Source organism: Leptosomus discolor, chromosome 11 (genome assembly GCF_034619465.1).
Source record: "Leptosomus discolor isolate bLepDis1 chromosome 11, bLepDis1.hap2, whole genome shotgun sequence".
In the NCBI taxonomy this organism is placed as follows: Eukaryota; Metazoa; Chordata; class Aves; order Leptosomiformes; family Leptosomidae; genus Leptosomus; species Leptosomus discolor.
Genome location: NC_141401.1, coordinates 635,779 through 662,134, shown reverse-complemented (window position 1 = coordinate 662,134; position 26,356 = coordinate 635,779). Strand labels below are relative to the sequence as shown.

Here is a 26,356-nt window from a genome sequence, read left to right as displayed (position 1 = left end):
CGACGTTTGTGCAAAAAAACGTGGCAGGACTGACCCACGGACCAGGACGCTTCCCCGCGCGTGACAGCAGCCCCGCAGCAGGGACACCCCCCACGCTGCCCCGTCCCGCCGCGCCCGGGCCCCCTCGTGCCGCACGTGTCCCTCCTCGGGCTGGGGCAGCCCTTGCCCCCCTGCACCCAGTGGGACAACAGCCCCCTGTGTCCCCCCCCCGGCAGTTCCCCCAACACACCCCTTTACTAATATTATTTTTCCCGATCTCTCCCCTTCGACCTTCCCACCTGCCCGAGCACACTCCCCCACAAATCCCCTCTCCCAGCTAATTAGCGCTCCTAATTAGCGCCGGGAAGAGCCCACCCGCGTGCCCGAGCCGTGGGGCCGAGCAGAGCCCTGCCCGCGGCAGCACTCACTTGATCATCTGCGGGACGGTGACCTTGGAGTTCTCCTCGAAGGCGTTCATCATGAGGCCGTTGCAGCGGATGTTGTCCACGCACTGGAAGAGACACGGGCGGGAGGTGGGAGGAGGCGGCGAGGGCGGCCCCGCTGCCCACCCGGCTTGGAGGCACCACGAGGGACCCCGAGCTTGGCCTCATCCAGACAAGACGCCTCCTGCCTGACGGCAGACCAGGGCTGGGAGCGCGCCGCCGGGAAGGGCGAGAGCTTCTGCCCGAAAACAGCAGCTTCGTGATCCCGGTCCTGCCCCCCCCGAGGCGGGGTAAGCATCCCCCAGAGCTGCTCCCCAGCGCTGCCACCGCGGACGCAGCCCAGGCTCAGGCTGTGCTGGCAGACACAAAGGCATCATGAAAGTCGCCAGAAACCCACTCTCACCCTTTACGCCACCATAATTAAACAATTAAACTCCCCTCCCCGCCTGCACTGCTGGATGCTCCCGGAGGGAGACCCAGGAGCAGCAGCGGTCCCTCAGCTGCCGGCTCACCGCCCGGGGCTTCGCTGGGCTGGAGACCCCCGCACAGGCAGGACTGGCCCTGGCCCCTGCGGGGAGTGGGACCAGGAGCTGCCACCTCCCTGCGTGGGGCCGGGCCCCCGCTCCTGCCCACAGCTCCCCTCGAGGACCGGTGCTCGGCAAGGGGACGCAGGCCAGGACGCGCTGCCCAGGAGGCAATCCCTATTTAACTGATCGTCTTTACTCTTCCTCCCACCTGGGAAAAATTATCTTCAAAGTCGTTTGCTCAGGTGTAAACGGTTACCACGTGCCTGAGTCAGGGCAGAGATCCAAACCACGGCTGGACACGTGCAGGATGGGGCAGACCCTGCTCCCACCCGCTGCGGCCGTGTCACCTTCCACCTCCACCTCCTCCTCTTCCAGCTGCAGACACCAGCGAGCTTGCGGCGACGGCCGGGCTCTTGGTGCGCCCCAGCTCCAAGCCCCCCTCGGCACGGAACCGCTCTCCCTGGGTGCCCGAGGCTCGGCAGCCCACCCGTGCTGTCCACACCAGCCCGGTGCAGCCAGACCTCAGCCCGCGGCACGGCCCCGGCACCCTGACGGCGCCGGGAAAGCCCCCAGGGTGCAAACCCAGCCGGGTGCTACCGCCGCAGCCGCAGCCCGGGGGCAGGAGCAGAGCCGCAGCCACGCAGCGAAGGCCAAGCGTCAGCCCCGGGTGCCCAAAGCCGCTGCCGCAGCCTGCGTGGGGGCACCCGAGCAGGAACCCTGCGGGGGCTGCTCGTCCCTGGGGACTCTGCGCCTCGACACCTCCTTCTGCCGGGCCCGTCCTACCTGGCTGATGTCGCTGGTCCACGCAGCCTTCTCCTGCCTGGACGAGGCCACGAGGATAACCGTGAAAGACGAGGAATCTTTCGGCTCCACCACGATTTTGAAGTCAAGGTGGTCGATGTCTTGCCCTGATGCTTTTGCTTTGGGACAGAAAAACCACACACAGTGATTGTGAAAAGATTCACCCCCCCCCCTCTCCCCCAGCATAGGTTTTGTTAAGGTCTTAAGGAGTTTGTCGCATTTTGCAGGTTGCCTGCAGTGAGGCCGGGACAGGTTTGCCGGGCGAAGGCTCCACGTTGGCCAAGTAAAGCCTGCGCACCGCGAGCGCAGCACGGCCTCGCTGCTGGGGCCCTGGCCCCGTGCGCCCGGGGAGAACCCGGCTCCCCGGCACGTGCCAGGAAACTCGTCATGAGGACGAGGGGAGGGAGCCTGTGCTTGTCCCCAAGCCTGCAGTGAAGCGGGCACGGCCGAGGACCTCCAGCGCCTTCGCCTTGTCCCGCTCGCTCGCGGGCGCCCGCTGCCTGCCGCGGGAAGGGCGACTCGCCCCAGCGCGCGCCTGTGTGGTTCCCAGTAAACCGCTGCCTTAACTAAACCCAGCCAGGAGACCATGGCGTCCCCGAGTCTGTTCAGCACCTGAACTTGCCCCGGCTCTGCCAGAGCTGGTTTCACACCACGCAGAGCAATGGCAGGAACGTCCAGGACACCACGTCCGTGACAGGGGACGCCGGCAGCGCTGACCACAGAACACGGCAGCTGCCTCCAGCCAAGGAAAACCTTGCCAGGGGCTGGCAGCAACCTCGGGCCGAGGCTCTGGCGTTAAGTTTAGCCCCCAGTGGGACCCGCACCCCCAGCACCCCCCTAGACCCCATGGGTGCGGGCTTTGGCCACGTGCTGGTGGTGCCGGCGGCCTCGGCAAGGAGCGTCCTGGTGTAGCTGCGACTTTGCTTTTTGGGATGCACCTACCGTCCTCGTCGGTGCTCTCCTGCTCCTCTACCAGGGTGCAGTCGATGAGGGAGATCACGCCGTTCTGCAGGGGCGGGAGTCGGAGCTCAGCGGCAGGATCCCCCCCGGGTGGCTGGGGGCACCCCCACCCCCCCCCCCCCCGCCCCGCGTTGCAGCCCACCGCCCCGGGGGGCCAGGGCCGGGCGATGCTGCCGTGGGGGCACACCCAGCCGGCAGCCAGCACCAGCGCCTGCTTTACTGGGAAAAGCACAGCTCCTGACTGCTGGGGCACGGCCGTTTCCCTTGTACCGACCAGCTTGTTTATCAGTTATTTGATAGGAGCTTTAAATCAAATTTTCCAAAAGTCTGTTGTTGTAATTATCGACTCTTTGCCATGGACTGTAATTTTTCAAACTGATAATTTAATGCCAGTAATGAGCAATTTCTGTAAGATCCTCGCTCAATTACCTGCAAGATTTCCACCAACAAAAGCGTGAGTCTTGGGAGGAGAGTGGGAGCGTTACGCACAAACCCAGGCTATAATTTAAGTTTCTCACTGAAGAGACTGTGGAGGTTCCTGCCGCAAAGCAGGATAACTTCTTTTATCGACAACTTCCAATTTCCCGTCCTCGCCCAGGACTCAGAGCTCTGCACAGCGCTCACAAGGCGCCTGGACCACGCGACATAAACCCACCCGCCCGCCCGCTCCCAGCCGCCCCCCAGGGAGGCTGCAGCCAGGGGACGGCGAGGCGGCCCCCGGCCCCCCGGTGTCACCAGGAGAGCCCGGCCAGCTCGGGCTCCAGCCCCTGCCCCCTCCCTGGGCGCACGACCCCACCCCGGGAAGCAGCACCAGCTCCAAGCCCAGCAGCCGCCGGAGCCTTCGCTGGGGGCCACCGAGCCCCCCCTGCCCTCCGCACCTTGGTGAGGTGCAGCTTGCCCCCGGAGCCCCTGGTGCAGATGATCAAGTGCTTGGAGAAGAGGAAGCACTGCCGCTCGCCCTCCTTCCGCAGCGAGAGGGAGCCCAGCCGCCCCCGCGTGATCTTCCCTTTCTCCGACATCGGCACTTGGATGAGGGACCCTGCGGAGAGGAGAGACCCGTCCCTGGCACCGGGGGCAGCTTTGCAGGGCACGGTGCCCGGGAGCAGGGCATTGCTGCGGGCCCGGAGCGGGGCAGCGGCGAGTGTGTCCCCAAGCCATGGGTCTTGCGGGTCCTCCGAGCCCCAGAGACCGGGCGAGCACCAGCCACAGCCCCCAGCCCACCCCCGTGCGTGTGCCCAGGAGGTCAGGATGTGTCCCACTGCCCCTCTGGTGGTAGGAAATCGGCAACGGCTAAAATGCACCTTCTGCTCCGTGACGCGATCAAACGCAGTGCCAAGGCTGGCTGAAAGGGAGGCGCTTTGGAGCAGAGGAAACTCAGAACCGGGCCGTATTCTTCAAGGCCACAGCTCACCAGGCTGTGCGGGGTCAGGGGGACGCGGGGACGGGGGCTGCAGGGCTCCGCGATAACGCCGGCGGGGGGGTGTTGACACACAGAGGGTACCTTGTCTTACGAAAGTCTGGCTGGTGTCCAGCAGAATTTCACACCCTTCAATAATCATCCTCTCTATCGCCAGGTTTTTCCGAATATTTTCGGTCTCGCTCACTTCATCGTGCATTATCCTGAAGGAGGGAGAGGAGAAAATTGGAGCTCAAATGAGACTCACACTTTTCCCGGCAGATCCCTTTGGACACACGGGAGGGGCTGCGCTGGGCAAGACCAAGACCGAAGGCCTATCAAGGGAATTGCTCCCCCACCAGCACCACCATGCCAGACAGAGGACAGAGCCAGCCCGGCAGAGCCGCGCCAGCCCTCCAACACCCGCCAACACCCGTATTTCATTATTAAGGAGCCCTGGAAAACGCAGCCCCCGGCCAGAACCCGCCGGCCCCAGGGACAGGTCGGCACAGGCAAGCAGGAGCCGGCGCTGGAACGTCTCAGCCTTCGAAAGGCAGAGGACGAGGGCCACGGGAGGGCAGGTCCCGGCTAAAACAGCGCGGGGCACCGTCGGCACAGGGCTGGGCTCGCTGCCTGCGCCCGCACGGGGTGCGTGGGCAGCCGGAGGCACCCGGGAGAGCTCCCCACGCCGCCACCCACAGCACCCCCGCACGAGCGGGCACATCTCCCTGGGCCAACGGCTCACGAGGGGCTCCGTGTCAAGGACCGAGCTTCTCCCGCGTCCCGCCCCGGTGGGGCAGCGCAGCCCATCCGTCACCATCGCCGCCGGCTTCGCCCTGTGGGTGCTGTATGTACCAGCCTGGTCCCACCAGCACTCCACCCTCTCCAACGCCCCTGGGCTGGGGTCTGCCTGCCCCAGCCCCTCTCCCCACCAGCCAGAAGGGCAGCACGCCGTGCCGGCACCCTGCCCAGGAGCCCCGAACCGCCCAGGTGCTGGAGCTGCCGCAGGGATGGGCAGCGGTGGGTCTGACCTGGAAAGCTCTTCCAGCTTGGACTTGGCGTAATCCAGGCTGTTCCTCTCCACGTGCTCGTGGGGGGTGTGCGCCAGCAGCTCGTGCAGCGTCAGGATGTACCGGGGGATCTGCGGCGCGACAGACCAGAGCGGGGCATCAGCCCCAGCGCAGGGCGGGGGGGGGTGGAGGGGGGCACAGAGAGCTGCGGGCGCCCACCCTGCGCTGCTCCGGAGCCACCGTGGCTGGGGTCACCCTGCCTCAGACCCCCTCACCTGGGAGGTTATGAAAGGTTCAAAGCTCCTTGTGCTAAAACTTAATGAAGAGGGGGAAGGGCATGGGCTTTTGCCCAGGACCCTGCTGTGCCCCGTCGTGTCCCCAAGCCATGGGGTACCAGGAAAGCCAGCGGCTTCACCCAGAGGCAGTCCTCCCGCAGCACCGACGAGCCCAGCAGCGGCCTCAGCAAGTCCCAGGAGCAGTGAGGGACCACCCCCGGCCACCTCCACCCAGGCTTTGCCTCCCCGCCACCCAAAGCCCGCTATGGGGCTGGGGTTTGCACCGCCCAGCCCGTTCCACACCACCAGCACTGGGATGGCATCCCTGGGGCCGAGCCCAGCACCAGCGGTCACCTGGAACATGGGGTAGGTCAGGAAGGTCTCCAGGGTCCTCTCCTCGCAGTCGGGCTTGGCCTCGTAGTGCTTCAGCAGCTTGTCGAAGTCCCGGTTCTGCTTGCAGTGCGCCAGGATCTGCAGGCTGTACTGGTGGTTCCTCACGAACTCCTGGTAGATGTTCAGCATGGGCAGCAGGATGTCGAACAAGTCGGCTGCGAGCAGAGAGGCGGTGGGGAGGTGGGTGTGCTGGTCCAGCCCACACCCTGGGGTCCCGGCACAGCCTCCCCCCAGCTCCTGACCCTCCTCATCCCCCGGTGTCCCACCCAGGACACCTCCCAGAGCCTCGTGCTGCTTGTGCAAGCACCAGGTCTGCCCAGTTTGGGTTTTAAAGACACCCTGTAGTGCTTGCCCAGGGTCTCATCGGACACAGCAACACCCTTCAGCATCAGCTCTCCTGTGCACGGCCCAGCCCACCCCTTCCACCGCCCGGCAGAGCCAGGAACGCAGGAACTGGGTTCCTCCGGGTTTTTCTGCTCCTGTCCTTGCCTTTGTGACCGACACGAACAAGCAACAACGTGCTGTGTGTCACCACTGCCGCCGGTTAGCAAAATGCCTGTTGAGTTGCAGGAGGAGGAGGAGGAGGAGGAGGAGCAGCACGGGCTCGGCTCCACCAGCGAGTGGGAAGGAAAGGCGGCGAGGAGGCAACACGCACTCACCCAGCACCAGCGTCGGCCAGCTGGATATCCTCGCCTTCAGGCCTTGGTAAAAGATTTGGTGCAAAAACATGATTGTTTCGCTGAAAGATAAACCAAGGGGTGAAAAGACAGAAGAACAAGTGGCAAATAATGAGCAGTCAGACAAAATCACCAGCCCCGGAGCGGGAGCAGGGGAGCCCTGGGACTGGCTGGGGAGGTTCAGGCTGGATACTAGGAAGAATTTCTTTACTGAAAGGGTTGTCAGGCGTTGGAACAGGCTGCCCAGGGAGGTGGGGGAGTCACTATCCCTGGAGGTCTTTAAGAGACAGGTAGGTGTTGTGCTTAGGGACATGGTTTACTGGTGTTGGTAGAGCTGGGACAAAGGTTGGCATCGATGATCCTGAAGGTCCCTTCCCACCGAAACTGCTCTATGATTCTGTGAGCGAACGCCAGGAGCCACAAGCGCTGCTCCCGGAGCTGCTCCCCTCCAAGGGATGGGTGGCCGGCACCCCCAGGGCTGGCTGGTAAGACTGGCCGCTGGTGCCGGTATCGTCTGCAGGACGGAGCTGTTGCAGCTGCCCTTAAACCTGGCACGCGCTGGCGACACAGTGGCATCACCGTGGCCTGGCTGGAGTCGGCGAGCGCCGCCTCCCATCCCCAGGCACGGCCGCTCTCGGCACACCTCGCAGCGGCTCGGAGCCCGCGTCGCAGCTGCAGGGGAGGCTACGCCCGCCCCTCCGCGCCATCCCCGGCGAGAGCCGCATCCTCCCCGCCTCGCTCCTCCGTCGGTACCTACGGGCTGCTGTCAGCGCCCAAGGACACCGCTCTCCCCGCCGCCAGAGCCAGCACCTCCTACAGACGGGCTCCCGGCAGCCCCGACCTGTACCGAGGCCCTGGAGCACCAGCCCCCGTGGCACCTCCTCCTGCCGGTGCCAAGCACTTCTGCAGGCGTCCCGTGGGGACGGCGAGCTTCCATCCACGGCGTTGGGGGCCAGGCTGCAGGCTCCCGGGGAACCCCCCCCAGCACCGAGCGCCCCAACACCCATTCCCGGGGGGAGAGCAGTGGGCTGCGGACCCCAGTGCCTGCCTGGAGGCTGCCGGCTCTGCCGGGGTGCCGCAGAGCTCCTGGAGCCCGGGGTGGCCCTCACCTGTTGAGGAATATGCTGCTGACATCGTCATGCGTGATGGGAGGCTTCTTGGAGCTGGCCGCCATCCGCAGCGGCCGCAGGAAGTTGTTGACGAGGATGTGGAGCTGCTGGACGTACTCGGCCTCCGCCTCCAGCATGCTGAAGACAACCTGGTTCCTCTTGCGCATGCTGTCGGCGTGGGGGGACCTGATGTAGTCCTGGATGATGGTCTTCCACTTCCTCCGGCACAGCCAGCCCCGCAGGAAGCTCTGAACCTGCCGAGGGAGCAGCGGCCGCGTCAGGGACCCGGCGGACGAGCCGGGCGGGCGTCCCGTGCTCGGCACGGCGCCGGGGCCGCGGCTCTGCCGTGAGGCGCCCTTGGCTCTGTGCTGAGGTGGGCATGATGGTGCCCGTTACTGGTGCTGCTCTGGATCCTCCCCGCTGGGAAACGAACAATAACGCATTTAAACGCACTTGCTTACTGCAGACAACAGCCTCTTTTCCCTCTCACAGGGAGGCATGGAGGACTCCTACGGGAAGCGAGGATCCCATGTCAACTCCTGACCTCCCCTGACATGATGCCGGGCACTTCCCTGGAGCAGGACTGGGTGGGTACGGAGACTCCCAGCCTGCCGGGTGCTAAGCTCTACCCAGCACCCCCCAGCCGCCCAGTGCACCGGGGCACCAAAGCCCCCCTGGAGCCAGCACGTGTCCGGGCAGAGATGGACAGGACACCTAGAAAAGCTCCCAACCTTCCTCACGTCACCGAGCACCCGCAGCACCTCCCGCTCCCTGCCCAGAGCTCCGTCCGTGCGTGCGGCCGCTGCCACCGCCCCGAGCCCACGGTTCAACCCCCCGTCCCCTGCACGGGGCAGTGGGTGCCCAGGGCCGGCGGAGGCTTTCCTGGGGGTCAGGAGAGGGCAGGACCCGCTCCCCAAGCGGTGGTAGTGCCGGTCTCCTCCGTGGCACCGCGGGGAGGCTGAGGCACCTCCAAGCTTGCCGGGCTCAGGGCATCGCCCACGGGAGCGGGGTGCACGGCCGGCAGCGCCCGCTGGCAAGCGCGGCTTGTTCTCCCCGAGAGCGCCGCACTCGGAGGAGGCTTCCTTCGGGGTCTGTTGCTCCCCGCAGGGCCGCTGCTGGGGCACTGCCTTTGTCCTCTCAAAAATAAAAGATGTAACCACAGCCACGGGAGGAGGGAGAGGCAAGCGGTGCTGTCCGCGGGCGAGCCGGCACGGGCAGGGAGCCCTCGCTCACCGGGGGACGCGGGGAGCACCCCGCGCGGCAAACACAACCAGCAGGAGGGTTTCCAGTTTTGCAAAACACATTTTCCTCCTAAAAAAATAACCCCATTAGCTGAGGCACCTCCTCAGACAGCTCCCCCAGGCCAACCGCTCCGCCAGCCCCACGCTGAGCAGCCCGCCACGCCGCCGCCAGCACCGGGACCCCACCGAGCGCCGGCGCTGGCCCCCGCCACCACCCACCTTCTTGATTTTCTTGATGTCGCTGTCGTCGTCGCTGGGCGTGCTGGTCTGGCCGGCCTGGATGCGCTCGTGGTCCTTGAGCAGGGAGGCGATCTGCGGGCACAGGGCGGGCGTGAGCGGCCGCGCCGTCCCGGCACGTCCCGGGAGCCGAGGACGAGCCCTGCCGCGGCGCGGTGCCGGGGAGCGGCACGACGGCCTGTGCCGATTCTGTCTTAGTGGGAGATGGGTGGGTGACGCAGGTAGAGAAACGCCGCAGAGCCGTCAGGGCGCTGACGACCCCCCGGCACCCCCAGCGCCCACCGAACACGACGCGGGGAGAGGGACCCAGAAATCCTGCCGGGTACCCGACGCAAACCGCACGCCTGCGCTCGAAGGAAGGCTTCAGGGGCGAGTCGTGAACAAGTCGGAGGGAAAATGCCAGGAAAACTGCAAGTCATTTGCACCCTAAAACTCGCAGACGGGGACAAACTCTCATCCAGTCGCAGCTTTCCAACACAAACTGGATTGAGTCTCATCAGCTTCGAGCATTTGAATTTTTACTGTTTCTCGCCTGTACTTTTTCTCACTCCTCTGCTCGCTGCCACGTCCCAGCCCAACCCACTGCAAGCGTTCAAAAAGCGACAGGGAAGGGTGGGAAAACCATTCAGAAACTGAAAATTAGGGAAAATGTGGTTCGAATTTTGATGTTATAGAAAATAATACAAGGAAGAAAACAACTTTGCAAGAGTACTTTCCAAAAAGTTTTAGAGAGACAGGCGTTGAGGTCTTTTTCAGTTGGAGACTCTACTTCCCAGTGACGCTGGGAGCGGAGAGCAGCGGGGACTGCGGCGCCCACCGCAGCAGCGGGAACCGCAATGCCCACGGAGCAGTTTTGGTGCCCGGGCTGTCAGGAGGGAAAGCAAAGCGAAGGACGAGAGGGGATGGCTGCCGGGGGAGGAGGGCAGGGGCAGAAGCTGCTGCTGTCGCACGGTCACAGCCCGGGAAGGGGCGACGACTTCCACAAACTGGAACACACCGCAGGAAGCTAAAAAAATGCTCCGGGCCAAGGCGGTGGCCGTGTCTGAACGAAGCTCAACAGCCACCTCTCGGCGCCGAGTCCTCCCAAAGAGACCCCAAACCGCCCCCCGGCGCTCAGCGTGGAGGCGCTTCCCCAAACCTCCGCACCGCCGGGTGCCGGGACGGAGGGTGCAGGGCTGGTGCCTGGCACGGGGCCGGCGATGAGCCCGGTCCAGCCGGCCCTGCTTGTGCCACCCGGCCACCGAGGGGCTCGGCTGGAGGCACCGGGGCTGCCCCGGCCCCCCAGCACCCCTGCTCTCCCAGTACAGCCACCCCCAGCGCCGCCGGCCTCGGCAAGAGCGGGAACACGCCGGAGAACGCGACCGCGGGCTCACGGGTGCCGATTCAGCTCCTACGCAGCTCTGTCGGTTTCACCCCATTTTATTCCACGGGGTTAGATTTTAGAAGAGATTTTAGGGAATTTTTCCACTCCCTGTGCTCTCCCACAGAGCCTCGAGTCACCAAACATCCCCTCTGCGCTGAAGTGCTTGAAAGCACCAAAGCCCTTCCCCGCGCCAGCGCATCCCAGCCGGGACCCACGGAGCGGGTTTGCCGGTGCTGCGGGTTTATTTTGGTTTCTTTTTTTTAAACTGAGTGAGAAAAATTTGCACATTAAAGTAGAAGCTGACTATTTGATCTCTGCTTCAAAGTGTGTGGAAGAGCAAAGAAAAACCCCCAAACCAACACAAGGTAAAATCAAAAGTACCTGGGCGCAGGGGACGGGACGGGCTGCAGCTCTGCCCGGCATCTCCAATCCCGACCTCCAGCTAATTTCGGGATTCACAACACATCTCCCACCTCCCCCGACCAAAAGCTCATCGGGATGCTCATCGCCCCGCCGCCACTCGCCTCCCCTGCCCCTTATGCCGGCGGCGCTCCCGGGGCAGCAGAGCTCGCCCCGACTCGGAGGCTGGGCAGGACCTGGGGAGCCAGGGAAAACCTCCAGCGAAGGCGATGCCCTCGCCCCTCTCCGCCACAGAAGGGCCCAGCCTCACGTCACTGAAACGAGCACAAATACGCCGGCTGCGACGTCCCCTGGTCCCCGCCAGCGCGGCGATGCCGCCCGCCCGCCCGCAGCCCACGGGTCGCCCCGGGGAGCGGCAGCGCATCCGCGGGGCGACGCCGGGCTCTTCACCTCGGCCTTCAGGCGCTCGATCTCGATCTCCCCGTCCTCGATCTGCTGGCGGAGTTGCTTGGCAACAGTCTTCTCCGTTTCCACGATCTGCAGGAGATGGAGGTACTTCTGCATCAGCGCCTCGTGCTCCGTCGCCAGGTTCCTGTAGCTGCAGGCGGACGCGGCCGTGAGCACCCCTCCTCCCGCAGACCCGCCGACATGCACCCGCCCTGGGGGTTTTCTCCTGCCCGGCTGCCTACGCGCTGCCCTGGCCCCTCCAGCTCGGGGTACCCACAGGGTGAACAAACCAGGAGGCAGCTCCTGCAGTTTGGGGTGCTGCTGCTCGGAACGGAGCAGTTTGGAGAGGACTCGGGTTCCCCGCGAGGATGCAAACAGCAAAGACAACGCAAAGTTTAAGGAAATGGTAAAAAAACCCCACAAACCCATGGCCAAACCCCTCTCACCTGCCGCATCCCAAAAGTTTAACCAGGAGGACACTTGTGGCACCAGCTCTTACGAGCCTCTCCTCCCGTCAAGGTGCTGCTGCAGGTGATACGTCTCCGATTTCCCGCACACAACACCCACCTGCCCCCGCTGCTCGCTGCCAGCCCCGCACCCTCCGTCGCCAGGCCGGCTCCCGACCACTCTCCCCCACGAGCAAGTGGGCTGCAGCAGCACTCCCACGGCACAGAAACACAAGCTTGGAAAAAAACCCTTTCTGACCATTTTTGCTATTTCTGATGGCCTTTGAACCCAACGGTGACCCGGGCATCCCTCTGGCACTAGCTGGGGACAGGCAGCACCAGCCTGCCGGGGCGCCCGCCCGTGTGGGACAGGGATGGGCAGGCACGGGGCAGGGGGGGCGTCTGGCTGCAGCCTTCTGCTCGGCACGAGCGTCCCCGACATGGGGCTGGGGGCCGAAAGCGCTCTGCTCGGCCTGCCGGCGGTGCCTGCCTCAACGGCTCCCTGCCCGCAGCCGCCCTCGGGCACAGCTTTGCCTCCGACACCCCCCGTCCCCGGGGCTGCGCTGGCGGAGGGCGGTACCTGGCGTGAGCGATGGCTGCCACCCACTCGTCGCAGTCCTTGGCATCCTCGGTCCTCAGCTCCAGGGTCTTCTGGTTCTCGTGGTTGAAATTAACGGTGAAGTAATGCTGCGGGAGCAAGCACAGGGGGAGGTCACCGCTCGCTCGCACAGGGCCGTGAGAAACGCTCTTTATGATCCACCACGAGTCGCTTAATTTTACACAAAACCCCACTTGGAAGCATCAGGAGCACGGCCGAGGCGCCCTGCCCTCAGCGCCCGGGAAGAGCTGCTCCTTGCCGCAGCCGAGCCGCGGGCGAGGACGGGGCTGAGAAACGCTCCGAGGGGAAACGCCGCCGGGAAACCCCAGCCAAACCCGAAACCACCGCGGAACCGGGCGGCTGCAGGGCTGAGCCTGCGGCGATCACCCTGGGGACGGCCCTCACCCGGGGAAAGGGGTGGACAAGCGAAGTCAGACCCAGCGCCAGGCTGCCTGCACCCCTGCCCGCGCGGGCAGCGAGCCCCCTCGGGCCCCAGAACGAAGCCCCGGTGGTGCCCGGGGCTTGGCGTCGGGCAGAGCCGCGGCCCCACGTGCCCGGGAGGCTCTAACGGGCGCCGGTGCAGGGGACTCGGCGCAGGGCTATATTTAGCCTCCCTTGACATTTACAGTGCCGGCGCTAATGGTGCATGGCGGCAGCCCGCCTCGGCTGGGTTTGTGCTGCTCCTGCGCTTCCCCGCAGTCTCCTAGGAAACAGGTACCACGCTGCAATGCCGGATGCTGCCCGGAATAACTGGGCTAAGACAAAACCCACTCGGAAAAGCTCATCATGACATTATCTGCGCCGCTGTTAGGTTTAACGAGGGCTCTGAAACAACAGGTATCTCGGCAAAAAAAAACAACAAACCCCAACCCAGCGAGCAAGCTTGCTCCCTGGCGCGCATCCCTGCTCCCCAGGACGGCGGGGAGCACCCGGCTGCGGCCGCAGACCCTGGCACGCCGTGAAAACGCAGGCGGGCACCGCGGCGCAGGCAGGAGCTCGCGTGGGAACCTGCCCCGACGGCGGGCGGCAGGCAGGGACGGGCAGGGCGGTGCTGCACCAGGGCAGGGCTGGCACTCCCCCGGTACAGCCGGCGGGCCCAGCACCATCACCGGCCCCGTGCTGAACACGGCGGGGGCTGCTCACCCCGACTCCCCAAAACAGGGCAATGTCTCCCACCCCTACCCTTGCCAGCGCTCCCCTGTCCTCCCCCTCCCCGGGCATCTTTACTCCCATCCCCAATCAGGCCCAGGGGTGTTAAGGAGAAGGACCTCCAGATGGATGCAGGAGCCTTCCAGTGAAACCAGGACACAGGGAGCCGAGGCACAGCCAGTCGCCGTTCCCGGGTGATGCTGGTGCGGGCAGCACGGACAGACAAACGGATGGGCACCCAGCTCCACCACCCAGGTGGGCAACAGCCTGAGAAACACCCTCTGAGCTTCCTCGGCCCACCCGGGTCCTGCAGAGGAGAAGGGGGAGCCCGGGGACCCCCCGCTGCCCTGGGGCCACACCAGAGCCCTCCTGCAGAAAGGGCTCGTTCGCTGTTGGGGGGCCACCGGTTGTTCCTGCGACCCCATGAAGATGCGTCTCCTTCTGTCCAGGATCCGTTAGGTGCCATATTTTTTTATTGTTGATCCTGTGGACAAGTTTTCCCCTCATGGAGCCTTATCCACGGTAAAACACGCCACCGTCCATCTCCCACCCCTTCCCCGACCCGTCGCGGCCGGGCTGGCGCGATCTCCGGGCAGCCAGGCTGGCAGCTTGCCTCCGAACACGGGACATGTCAGGAGCTGCAGCAGCTCCACAGCCCTTCGCTTCTCACCCCCCCTTTCTTCTCCCTCCCACCCCCAAAGGCTTTTATTGGCAACGAGACATCTCTGATGATAGAAAATTCACCAGAAATTTTTGGAGTCTGAAACTGCACAGTAGTTACGCGCCTCTGCTTCGTGCCCACCTCTCTGACATCCCTTCCCTTGCAAACAGCATCAAAAAAGAGCTCGTCAGATTGGCAAGTCTGGAAATCCTCCCCCTTGAACACCGACGCAGGAATATCAGACCCAGCCGTGCCAGGGCACGGCCAAGCACTCGCTCCCCAGCCCCGGTGTCCCGGCTGCAGGGACGTGGGGGGTGGGAAAGCCCAATCTCAGCCCCGGTGCCCCCACGAGCTCCCGGTGCCACAGGGACAAGCCACCCCGAGGGCATTCGCCGTGCCGCGCTCCACCAACGCCAACAGCCAGAGCTCGGCTGGGTCCCCCCCAGGACCAGAAACACGGGGAGACGCCTCTGTGGCTCCCCCAAACCTGTCCCTGCCCCGCAGGAGGGGACGGGACGGTGAGCCCTGGGCTGCCCTTCCCGGGTGCTGGGGGTCCCTTGGGGACGACGCAGCACCCACGTGTGCTCCCGCGGGCGAGCGCACCCGCTCAGAGCCCTGCACCCACCAGCAGGATCAGGCACCACGCCGGGTTCGAGCACCCTGACCCTCGCCGGGGCCCTCGGGGACAGCAGCACCTCGCGCAGCTTCGGGACTCCTCGGGTTTTAAGAGAAGGGGTGGCAGAGCCCACGGTAGGGAGCCGGCACAGGCGCCCACCCTGCCCACGCTGCCTCTTCCCACGCGTCGCCCAACACACCGAGGCCCCTCCCGACACGCCGGCGCCAAAAGCGCTTCAGCCGACGGCGCCTGGCTCCTCCAGTTTGAACTCCGGAAGGTTTTGCAAATGGCAGTTCCAACGCTGTCCGCAGCGGAGCCGGACGCCGCGGGGCCGGGAGCTTCCCACCGCGACCGGGGCAGCTCCGGCAGCTGCTGCGGGGCCGCGGCCAGGACGGTTCGGTCCCGACGGCAGCTCCACGTACAACGAGGAGCCGGTTCCCGCGAGCGCACGGGGTGCAGCTCCCGTGTCACTGGTGTGTCCCCACACGACACGCAGGAAGCGCAGCGCACTTGCAAGGAGGAAGTTATTTTATATTTGAATAATAAAACTCCCACCACCTTTTATCTCCGCCTAAATGATGATCCTCCTCTGCTATCACAGCGACACGTCAACCTCGACAGCCCGGGAGCGTTTCCAGCGGCGCTCGCCGTGCTGGGGGGCGAGGCGCGGTGGCAGCGCGGCCCCGGCCGGGCAGCGGGACAGACCCACAGACGGGACCAGCCGCTCAGCGGCACCGGGCAGAGAGCAGCAGGATCAGCCCCTGCCTCCAGCATCGCCCCACGCCACCCCTGCCCGGTACCCGCAGCTTCGGTTCGCTGCTTCTCACACCCCTTTTCGCTCACCTGAAGACCTCCAGAACTTGCAGCCATGGAGGCACTGACAGCCCTGACACCACCCCCGGCCAGCTAAGCGGATGCAATTCCTTCAGCAAGTCCCTCATTACCGGGTATTTTCCCCCATTTCTGAGCACCCGCTGCGGGATGCGCAGCCCCCTGGCACTGCGGGATGTGTGGCCCCCCCCAGGCCCCAGTGCTGCGACGGGGGGTTACTTCAGGGGGACACAGCAATTCCGCCTGAAAGAATGACACAGGAGCATTCCAGGTCGCAAAGTGAAACGTCAAAACACCCAGCCGGGGCCAGCTGCAGCCCTGCGACCATCGCCCGGCGGTTCCCCGGCCCTGCCTGCTGCAGGGGGGCAGGTACTGAAGCCCCTGAGGTGCAGAGAGCCCCCGGCTCGATGGGACACAGCCTGTGATGCCGGAGACCCCCGGCAACTCTCCTCTCTCCCACCCTAACCCAGGCTCATGGCCAACCAAGGGCTTGGCACCCCCTCACCCCGCAGGGCTCAGAGGCTGCTCTGGCCCCGGAGCTTTTCACCGGGGGGGGGAACACACGGCACCTCCCCGGCAGCCGGCGGGAGCCAAACCCTTCCTGCAGACCCCGAGCCACCAGGGCAGACAGCGTTTTCAGTGGAGGCAAACAACGGCTTCTGCTTCAGCCTCAGCAACCTTCAACCCCAACGTTCCACAGCAATTCGGTCGGAGGCAGAGACCAGCCCGGCTCCAGCTCCAGCGGGCAGTTTGGCAAAGTCCCGTACCCGGACACCGAGCGCTGTCCTGAGAGGTGTCGGCACCCGCAGGCACTCGAGCGGTGCAGGCAGGAGAGGGCCAGGCACGGGCAGGGGCTGCTCCTCCGCGGACCGGCCAGCAGCTCCAAGACCATTTCCAGCAGTTGCTCCCGGGGTGCCCCGGCCGGCGTGTGCCTGGGGCTCTGCTCAAGGGTGGCCCAGCGGGAGGGACCTGGCCCGGCACCCACCACGGCCGCAGCCCCCCTGAGCCCGCTCCCCAAACTCCGCTCCCTCTGTCGCTTTTTCTGCAAAAGATCCCCAGCGCCAGCTCGGCTATTTTTACCGAGAGGAGAGTACAACAGCGAAACGCTGCTGGGGAGCTATTTCTGCCTCCAGAACCTCGACAAACAACTTTGAATTGACGAAGGAGACTACCCGAGGGATTAACGGGCAGGGACTGTCTCCCCAGAAATGTCCCCCCGCACGTCTGATGGGCTGGCACGGTTAGCGCAGCGACGGCTCTGCCCTCCTGCCCTGCCCAGCGCCGGAGCAGCAGAACCTCCCACGTGCGCACCCGCGGGTCCCTGTGCGCCGCAGGACACGGGTCCCTGGTGACCCCAAGGTGAGGGTCCCTGCACGTCCCACTCTGCCGGCACAGACCCGACCGGTGCCCGGCTGCCGGCTCAGGGTCCAGGAGGAGCGAAGGGCTGGTGCCGCGGGACCCCTCAGGCAGGGACCGACACCGCGGCGCTGGGGATGAAATGGGAAATTTTCCGGTGCGTCGGAGTACGGGCAAAGCAGAGCCAGGCCTGCCAGAAGCAAACCCACCGCTGCTGGCCCAGCTAAGCTCTTGAAGGGTTTGACTTTGCTTCTTCCCTTCTAGTGAGTAAACACAGAAATTTAAATAAGCTTTAAAAAGACGCATTATTTCCAAAAGAGGAAAATCAACGTATTCCAGATGTTTATAAAATACGGAGCGGGGCGTTTTTCAGCCTGAACCATTTGCCAGAGCGCTCTGGTTGCCACGACCGGGTGCTTTTCCTGCAGACCCACGCTGGCCACAGCCGATGCCCGGCTCTGCCGAAGGGGCAACCAAGACAGAAACACCCCCAGCGCCACCGCCGGCGCCGCTGACCCTCACCCTTTCCCGCACAAGGCGGTTCCCATGTGCCATCACGGGGTCCTTTCCACCCCGCGGCGGATCCCGTCCCTCCGCAACGGGGGATGCTCCCCGCCGTGCCGGGGACCCGCCAGCCCTCGACTCGCCCGTGGGAGCTAGAGCTGCGCCCGCCTGTTCATGAAGCTGACGGTTATTGCAGCTGACACAAAGGGCAAGGAAGGAGAATTATTCCTGCGCTGGATGGATGAGTCTAAAAATCCACAGCCAGCAACGGCGGCTTTTCACTTCCCTGACCTACATACCATGTGCTGGGGGGGAGATGGGACCTGGGACTCGGGAGGAGGAGACGGGGGGTCGGGCAGCTCCTCGGCTTGCTGACAATAAGGAAAAACAAGCCCAGAGGCTGCGAGGCCTCTCCTCGGCTTCAGGACGGACCGTAAGGATGCTCAGGCAGATTTTTCTGGCACGTTATCCAGCGATGCTGGCAGACGGGCACGCAGGCATCGCCGGCACCACGTAGGCATTGCCTGTACCACGCAGGCGGAGCCTGCATGGTACAGGCAATGCCTACGTGGTGCCGGCGATGCCTGCGTGGTACCAGCACCGTAAGCATCCCCCCCCGCTGCTCACAGCTTGGAAACACAGGCTTGGCATCACCCTGTGCGGTAATTAATGAAGAAACCAGCGTTATCCCTGGGCCTATTGGACATTCATGACTCGGCGCCTTCGTCTTGGTGAGAAACCCGCAAATCGTGCACGTGAGAAAGCGTTTCTGAGGCTGCCGAGCTGGTGGGACCGGGCTGGGCGAAGGTTTCTTCCCTCTCTGCTCCCTGAACGGATCTCACGAGTCCGTTGGATGCGAATGTGGGGGGGGAAAAAAAGGGGACGGGAGCGGCACCACGGCTAGAACACCAAAGCCAGCGGGGTGATCTGCAAGCTGACGAGGAGCTCAGGTTTAGGTTCGCAAAGTGTGATTTGTGTTCAAAAAAAATCAGACTGCACGTAAATAAGTCCAGGCTTCCGCGCGGCTGGTGTGAAGGCTGCGTTAGGGCCCCGTTCAGCTCGGCGCAGAAAGCCTGGCTAAAAGTACACGAGTCTCGGAAAGAAGTTTTAATTTAACATTTGTAAAAACCCAACAGGACAGCCCAACAGGCTGGCTGTCACGGCAAAGACCCAAGCGAGCAAATCAAGGTGGATTAAGCTGATGGAAAGAGCCCAACATCTCGAGCCAAGAGAACTCTTAATCAGAAATGGTCCATACATTGAAAAAAAAAAAAAAAATTTGAAAAATGTCCTTTGAAACTTTTAAATACCATTTTCTTTTTCAGATTTTTTTGTTTTATAGATGAAAATGCTCTCAGCATTTCTGCTTTAAGAGAAACCAACCTCTACTGCCTCCCGGTCTTTGGCAAACAAAATATTCCAAGACCTATTTCACTGCTTCAGCTCAGAGTTTGGATGCACAAACCCACTTTTTCTCAACCACCCAATGACCCACAGCTGCCCTGGCAGGACGCCCCCTGCCCCGGCGGGGGCTGCTGCTCAGCACCCCCGACTTTGGAAGCTGGAGCTCACACACCTGAGACATCGATGCTAAACTTAACTCCGGATCTGGAAAACCTCGGGAAGGTGTTCGACGCCTGCGCGGGGGCTTGGGACAGGCAGGTGTAGTTACTGCCGGGCACGCGATGCCCCCACGGACCCGGGCGCCGTTCCCCAGGCCGGGGCCGTGCAGGGACACGCACCCGCAGCGTGACGGTGTGCAAGAGGCGGCTGTGGATTACGGCGGGTCTCAGCCTTTTGGAAAAGCGCTTGCAAACATTAAAACCCCACGGCCCCGACGGCCAGCGGGGGATGAGCACGTTCGACTTGCACCCCCGGCCTGGCTCCCGAGCTCGGCCAACGCCGGTTTGCCCAGCGCGGAGCAGCCCGGGCTCCAGCCGGCCCTGGGTGACGGCGACGGGCACAGCCTCAGCCGCGGCTCCCGGCGGCACCCGCGCAGCACCCCCAGCTCACCCCTGTGCGCCGCTGGGGGAACAATTCACGCCGGGACTTTCGCTCCTTCGTTAGCAGAACACCTGTACAAGGGCGATGTTGTCCCAAATTGCCTTGTTTGGGTTTACACGACAGATTTGGGGAACAGTTTTTCATGCTACGACAAAGCTGGTTCCCGCAGAGGCAAGGTGTCCTGCGCTCGGGCTCTGCCCCCATCGCTCCATCGCCGTCGGTCACACGGGTCACACCACATCACCCCGTCCTTTGAACAAGCACCGTGTGAATAACCAGAACGACGGAAATCAGGCGCAGCACTCTCGGACAGACACCCCGAAGAAAATCCAGACTTTTCTAGAAGACAAGAAGCCCGTCACCCTCCTGCGCCAAGCACGTTTCGCACAGGCTCGGCTGGACGCGCGGTGACACGGGGTCTCCGCGCCGCACGGGGATCGCCGGCTGTCTCCGGGCAGCCCTGCCGCACCAACCCTCGCTGCCCTCGTGCTGGGCCCGGCGGGATGCATCCCTCGCCTCCCTGCGTGGGAGCACCCTCGCCCCATCGCCCCCCAGCCCTGCTCGGGGTGCCCGTGGGCACCCTGCTCGCCCCAGCCAGAAGCTGCTCTGTCCCCTCCTGCCGCGGGAGCGGAGCGGCACGCTGCTCTGAGCCCTCCCCTGCCCGCCCCGACGCGGGGCCATGCTCAAAGCCACTCGTGGGGCCGCTGCTCCTGCTCGCCTGGAGCCGCCTGACCCCGGCCAGCCGGGCGCTCGCAGAGTTGCCCAGCTCAGGAACCCGCCGTCCGCGGCTCCCCTGGCCAGGGGGTCCCGGGGGGGCACACGCTGCTCGTCATCGCCACGGGGGCTGGGAGAGCACCCCAGACAGCTCTGCCCAGGTGACCCCCCGTGCAGTGACAGGCATAGCTGGGTCCTGTGGCCCGTGCTGCTGCGCCCTGGGAGAGCTGCCCGAGCTCTCCTGCTGCCAGGGACGGCTCCGAGGGAGCCAGGGCTGGCTGGGGCTGCTGCAGGTACCCCACACCCCGTGAGGGGAGTCAGAACCAGGGCACCCCAGCATCTCCCAGCTCCGCTTCCCTCTAGCTTTTCCAGCGTCTCAGGGACGGGTGCCACCGGACAGGGTGCCCTCGGTGACCGTGCTTTGTCTCCGCTCGGTGCCGGCTACTCTTTGTGCTGCCAGTGCTGAGGAGAGACGTGGCTTTCTCGTACCCCCCTTGGCTGGGCAGGGAAACGAGCAGGACCAGACTGGACACGCTCCAGGGAGATGGAAGACAAACCCCTTCCCCGACATGCTGGTGGGAACCGTTTCCACAAGCTTTCTCCCACCCCACTGGGAGACCACAGCCACGCACCCACCCACTGACCCCTCGTCCTCAGCTCTGCATCACGGTACAAAACGCTCCCTTGAGTCTCCCCTGCCCCCTAACAGCACAGACGATAAATGTTACACCCATCCCCGCCAAACACTGCAGAAATGGGGAAGAAAATCTCCAGCTACAGGCTGTGTGCTCACAAGAGCAGCCCGGGCTTTGTGGGAATAAAAGCCTCAGAGCTCCAGAGAGCTTCTGCGTTTCAAGTCAAGGGTTTTGCACAGTGCTACCACTTGACTCAGCATCATGTTGGCTCTCGTCTGAGACACAGAGGGCTGCTGGTGAAGAACAACTCATGGCACCGGGGTGCGGGTCTGGAGATCCATCTCAAGGCTGGATCCGTGGAGGGGATTCCCGCTGCCCAACTGATGCGCGACGGAGAGCCCTCACCCCACACCAGAGGGACCAGCTCCGGACCGCCGTGCCTCCTCAGCTCCTCCGCCAGGGTCTCACTTTGGCTGCACCCCACCACGGGGCACCCCATGTCCTGCCCGCCCTCCCCTGCAACGCACCTCGGACCCGGGGGGTCTCTCACGGCCCCTTCCACCACAGGGCAGGAGACGTGACAGCATGAAAGCACGTCCCAGCGTCCTCACCCTCGGGGGGGCCGGGGGCAGCAGGTCTGGGGGGCGGCACAGCCCAGACACCACACCAGAACCAAAGGGAGGGTTCACCCCCCCCCCCCCCACCTTGCCCCAGCACCACCGGGCGCTCGCCCATCGTGCCACCGCCCCGAGCAGCCCCAACGCCAGCTCCCGCACCGAGTGCAGGCGGACATGGCAGACCCTCCCTCCGGGCCACAGCCTGAAGCCCACCCCACAATAAAACGCCTTCCAAATCAAACTGAAGAAAATTTCATTTGCGGAAAAACGTAACAAAAACAGGAAAGAAAGTTTCCAGAGGCGTCCAAATCCCCTCTTTGGCATTGCAGTTTTTCAGATAACTTTGCTCCTTTATTCTCACTGTACACTAAAAGTACACTGCATTCCCAGCAAAAACAACCCCCAGCAAAGGAAAACATGGGAACTTCAAAAAAGAGGGGGTTTTGAAAGACCCACCTTTTAAAAGGTCTCCTTTGTAGAGAAATGGAAACCTTTCAGGCCTTACTCCAATCAAGAAGGAATCTAAACCTGAAACCCCTCTGCCGCAGGGAATACTGTCCTCACAGCTCCAGTTCTAACTGCCCGGATAGATAAATACCCTCAGAAAACAATTAATGGTGGCCATGGGCAATGCTAGAAATTTCCTCGGCACCGTCCTTTCAAAGGAAGAGCCGGCGATGCTGAACACGGCTCGGTACCAGGTGAGCTGGAAGAAAACGTTTTATCTGGTTTGCAGGACCCGGACGCCTTCCTCCGAGAGACCTGCCGGCTCTGCGTGCCATTTGCTCGCCTTCGCCCCCCTGCACAGACCCCGCTGCAGATCTGCACCATAAATATTCTGCTGCTCATCTCACCCGGTATGCCGTTAATTAGTTTGCAAAGCAGTGGGCATTCAAGTGCTTGAGCGCTTTCATTTAAATTTGTCCTAATGAATTATATAAAATTACGAGCCAGACGCTAAACCTCGGTAAATTGGTGCAGATCAGCGGCCTGGTAAATATTTGGTGTGGCAGGATCTCACTGCGCCGTGACAGCAGCCCTTCATTTACACTGAGGATCAACCTCCTAGGTGCATTCTGAAGCAGAAAGGGGCTGTGACACCCTCCCCTCGGTGTTTACCTGGTGGAAAATCCCTCCTGAACAAACACGAGGCGTCAGAACCCGGCGAGCAAGCTCGATTCAAACCTGGCTAGCAGGCTTGACTGAAGCCGAACCAGGAACACACAACAACATCTATTATGCCGCTTCCTAAAGGGACACAGCTGACAAAACAGGGCAGCAGCGTGACCCCCTTGCAGACACAGACCCCTCCTTGCTGCCACAGCCGACCGTGCGTTGCAGCGGAGGCTGCTCCAGTGCCAGGGCTGCGAGGAGGCACAGCTGTTGTGAAAAAAAAACACGGTATTTTGATCTGAGCAGGGAAATATTCCCGTGATCCCTGCCGGGAGCGAGCAGACGTGCCACGGAGCGGTGGTGCTGCACTGCCTCGCTCTTGTGGCAGGGCTTTTTTTGGAGAGCTGGGCTGCCATAATTAGCCAGAGGCAATTAAGGGGCTTATCTCCTTCCAGGCTGCCCCTCGCCTCAGGCGGGTCCCCCTGGGGCCTGCCCTGCAGTCCGCGGGCTGCGCTCACCACCACCTCCCTGGGAGCCCGCTCAGGCTGGAATTATGCAAGCCCTGCAGAGACAGACCCAAAATGCACGGTGCCTCCTGCAAGCACCCAGCCTGGGCTGCCAGCGCCGGGAAAACCACCCCCGCTCCTCCTTGCGAGGGGCTTCCCCGTGCCCGCTGCGACACGGACACCCAACAGGGCACGCGGCCACACGCCACACGCAGCGGTCGAGGGGTGAATCCCACCACAACGGGCCCCTCTCCCCATCCGTGACACCGGAGGGGGTTTCGGAAGCTACGGCAGGCGGCCAGGGATTTGCACCCCCAGCCTGGCAGCCAGCCCTTCCTGCCCCCCTACCCAGCACCAACCCCTTCCCTGCCCAGTCGCACCCTGAGCTCCGGCGAACGACACCAGACAAACAAGCCAGAGGTCGCCCCCATCGCACGCCGCGCTGACCCGTGCCACCCTGCCCGCCTGGGAGAGGTGCAGCCATGGGGGATGGAGAAACCTACCCCCGGGTCTGTGGGGGGTTGCCGCCCCTGCGACCGGGTCCCTGGGCACTACCTGGGGTTGCGGGGGGACACCCCGGATTCTCCCGGGGCCTCGCAGCAGCTTTGCTGTGTCCGTGCCGCTCCACCCGTGGACATCAGCAGCTGGCGAGGGGCGCTGCAGCCCAGCACCACCCTGCGTGGGCCGTGGGGGGACCCCGGCCCCGCTTGTCCCCACCGCCCGGGGAGGGGACGCACAGCCTTTCCACCGGGGTCTGTGACAGGAGCACGGACCCCACCTGTGGGGAACGGCGTGAAACCCGCGTGGAAACACGGCCGTGTGCCCCCGCCCCGCACTGAGCACCCTGCACCCACCGCCCAGGCTGCCCACGCCACGGGGCAGGGGGTCGGGTTTGCCCCCCAGCCCCCTGGCAACCCCCGGGGGGGCTGCGTCAGGCTGGGAAGGAGCGGAGCCGCACGGCCGAGCCACCGCACGGGACCCCCGGGCCCCTCCGCGCCCCGCCGGCAGCCGCTGCCCCAAAACCTCGGACACGCGTGGGGCTCCGCTGCGCAAAGCGCTTCCCGCGGCCGCCGGGGGGCGCCCCGCGCCGCAGCCCCGCCGCCAATTACCGGCGGCTAATTAGCGGAGATGGGGGGGGGGGGGGGGGGCTCCCGACACCCCCATAATGAACTCACCCGCTGCCCCGGGGTGCGCTGGCAGCGCGGCTGTGGGACCGTCGCTGCGACCCCGGGGAGCATTCCCCCCACCCTCACCCCCCGCCCCGGTCACGCGTGGGGCAGGTCCCGGGCACCGGGCAGGTCCGCTCCGCCGCGGCGGCGGGAGCCTCGGGGCTGCGTGCGGGACCGGGACACCCCCTCGCTCCCCACGGGGGCGGCCCCGGGGCATCATCCATCCCCCTCCCTCCCAGAGCGGCCGGTGCAGGGGGGGGGGTGGGGGGGTGGGCGCCGACCCCGGCTCCCCCCCGTCGCGCCCACCTGCTTCTCCAGGGAGTCCTTGGCCGAGAGGGAGGGCTTGGGGGAGGGCGCCCGGTCGCAGACGCAGCCCTCGAGCAGGTAGAGCCCCGAGGGCCGGGAGCTGGAGTCGGTCTCGAAGTAGAAGAGCATGTTCTGCAGCAGCGCGAACCACTTGGTGTGCCATTTTGTGTTGTCGGAGCTCCGCTTGCTCAGGTAGCCCTTCCGGGCGCCGTCCTTCTTCGCCAGCAGCCCCAGGTAGGTGACGTGCCCGTCATTGAGCCGCATCCCCTTCTGCATCTTGGTGGGCACCGCCAGCGCCTCACATGGTCCCCGCCGGGCGGCCGGCGGGCGGGTCCCTGGCGAGCAGCCGCAGCCCCCGCATCAACGGCGCCCGCTGCCCCCGGAGAGCCGGCGGCCGCCGCGGCGGTGGCTCATGCCGCGGCCGAGCCCCGCCGCCCTCCCCGCGCAGCGCTCGCCTCCCGCGGCGCCGGCGGCGGCGGCTCTGCCGGGGGAGCGCCGCGTCCCGGAGCCGCGTCTCCCGCAGACGGGGCGAGTCATGTGATGCCGGAGCCGGCGGCGGCACCGGGAGCCCGTCAGCGCCGGCCCGAGCCGTGCCGAGCCGAGCCGAGCCGCGCCGAGCCGCGCCGGGGCCGGCCCTGCCTTGCCGCCGGCTGCGGGGGCGGCCGCGCCGCGCTGCGCTCTCCCGGGGCCGCCAACGCCCCCCCCCCGGGCAGCGGGATGCCGGGGGACACCCCCCTGCCCGCCGCCGCCTGCACGGCACCCCCGGGCACACGGTACCCCCGGGCCGGCACGGACCCCTGCCCACAGCCAGAGCCCCGGGCCAAGAGGGACCCCCAGGGCAGACGAGGAGCCTAGGGCCAAGAGGGACCCCTGGGCACATGGGACCCCCGGGCACAGCAGGAGCCCCGGGCCAAGAGGGACCGCCAGGCACATGAGACCCCTGGGCCAGCACGGACCCCTGCCCACAGCCGGAGCACTGGGCCAAGAGGAACCCCCAGGGCAGACAAGGACCCCCGGGCACAGCGGGAGTCTCGGGCCGAGAAGGACGACTGGGACAGATGGGACCCCCAGGGCAGCCAAGGAGCCCTGGGCCAAGAGGGACCCCCAAACCAGGTGGGATCCCTGGGTGACGTGAGGCCCCAGACCCAAGGGGACCCTCAGGCCAAGAAGGACTTTAGGACAAACGGCGCCCCGGGGCAGAGCTATGTGGACAGGGACTCCTGGGTGAAGCAGGACCCCCAGGCCAAGTGGGGACCCCCAGGCTGAAATCAGCCCAGGGCTGGCACAAACCCTGGCTTGCCATGAGCCGCAGACTGAGCAGGACCCCCGGGCCAGGTGGGACCCCCAACCTGCGCTGGCTCTGTGTGAGGTTGTGCTCAGCCAGGCACCCACCCCACCCACCCCGGGCACCCACCCCAACCTTGGGTGCCGGCTCCCCCGCAGTCCCGGGGAAGCACCCCCGCTGCCCAGCCCCGCATGTGCTGCTGACCGTGGGACATCCCCACCGGTGGGCTTCCCCTCGGCGGGTCCCGCGCCCAGCCCGCACCTCCCGGCCCAGCAGCGTGGAGCTGATCCTGTCCCTGCACGCTGCCGTCCCTAACGCTGCGGTCCCTCGAGCCGGGTGGTCCCTCCACGTGCAGAAGCATCCGCACCCCTTCACCGTCCTCTCCCTTCCCACCCTCCACCTCTCCCGAGGGCACTGGGAGCGCAGCCGCTCCCAGTCATCGCACATGGGAGGGAAGAGGACCCCGTTTCTCCATTTATTTCTGCTCGCCTCTCTCTTCCATCCCTCTCCTCTGTCCTGGCCTTGTGTGCTGTGCCGAGCTGGGCAGAACTGGGAGAACTGGGCACTGGAGCCTGCGCAGGGCAGGGAGGGCCCTGGTGCTCCCCACATCCTGGAGGGTCCCCACAGC

General features: G+C 64.9%; 1 protein-coding gene across 3 annotated transcripts in view; it reads right to left on the bottom strand.

Annotated features, from left to right (window-relative positions):
• RASGRF1 (Ras protein specific guanine nucleotide releasing factor 1) overlaps window positions 1-24,719 on the bottom strand; it is a 37,806-nt gene extending 13,087 nt beyond the window's left edge. For 2 of the 3 annotated variants that reach the window (XM_086471547.1, XM_086471548.1), the window contains exons 1-13: window positions 24,444-24,719; window positions 12,245-12,351; window positions 11,222-11,369; window positions 9,031-9,123; window positions 7,571-7,824; window positions 6,444-6,523; window positions 5,746-5,939; window positions 5,138-5,247; window positions 4,212-4,330; window positions 3,589-3,749; window positions 2,693-2,756; window positions 1,733-1,869; window positions 408-490 (exon numbers count right to left, since the gene is read on the bottom strand). In XM_086471547.1, coding sequence (XP_086327673.1) covers window positions 408-490; window positions 1,733-1,869; window positions 2,693-2,756; window positions 3,589-3,749; window positions 4,212-4,330; window positions 5,138-5,247; window positions 5,746-5,939; window positions 6,444-6,523; window positions 7,571-7,824; window positions 9,031-9,123; window positions 11,222-11,369; window positions 12,245-12,351; window positions 24,444-24,719 — 1,826 coding nt within the window. Of the gene's footprint in view, window positions 1-391; window positions 491-1,732; window positions 1,870-2,692; window positions 2,757-3,588; window positions 3,750-4,211; window positions 4,331-5,137; window positions 5,248-5,745; window positions 5,940-6,443; window positions 6,524-7,570; window positions 7,825-9,030; window positions 9,124-11,221; window positions 11,370-12,244; window positions 12,352-24,443 lie in introns of all 3 variants that reach the window. The other variant, XM_086471546.1, reaches the window with a different exon arrangement.
• Window positions 24,720-26,356: the final 1,637 nt, after the last annotated feature.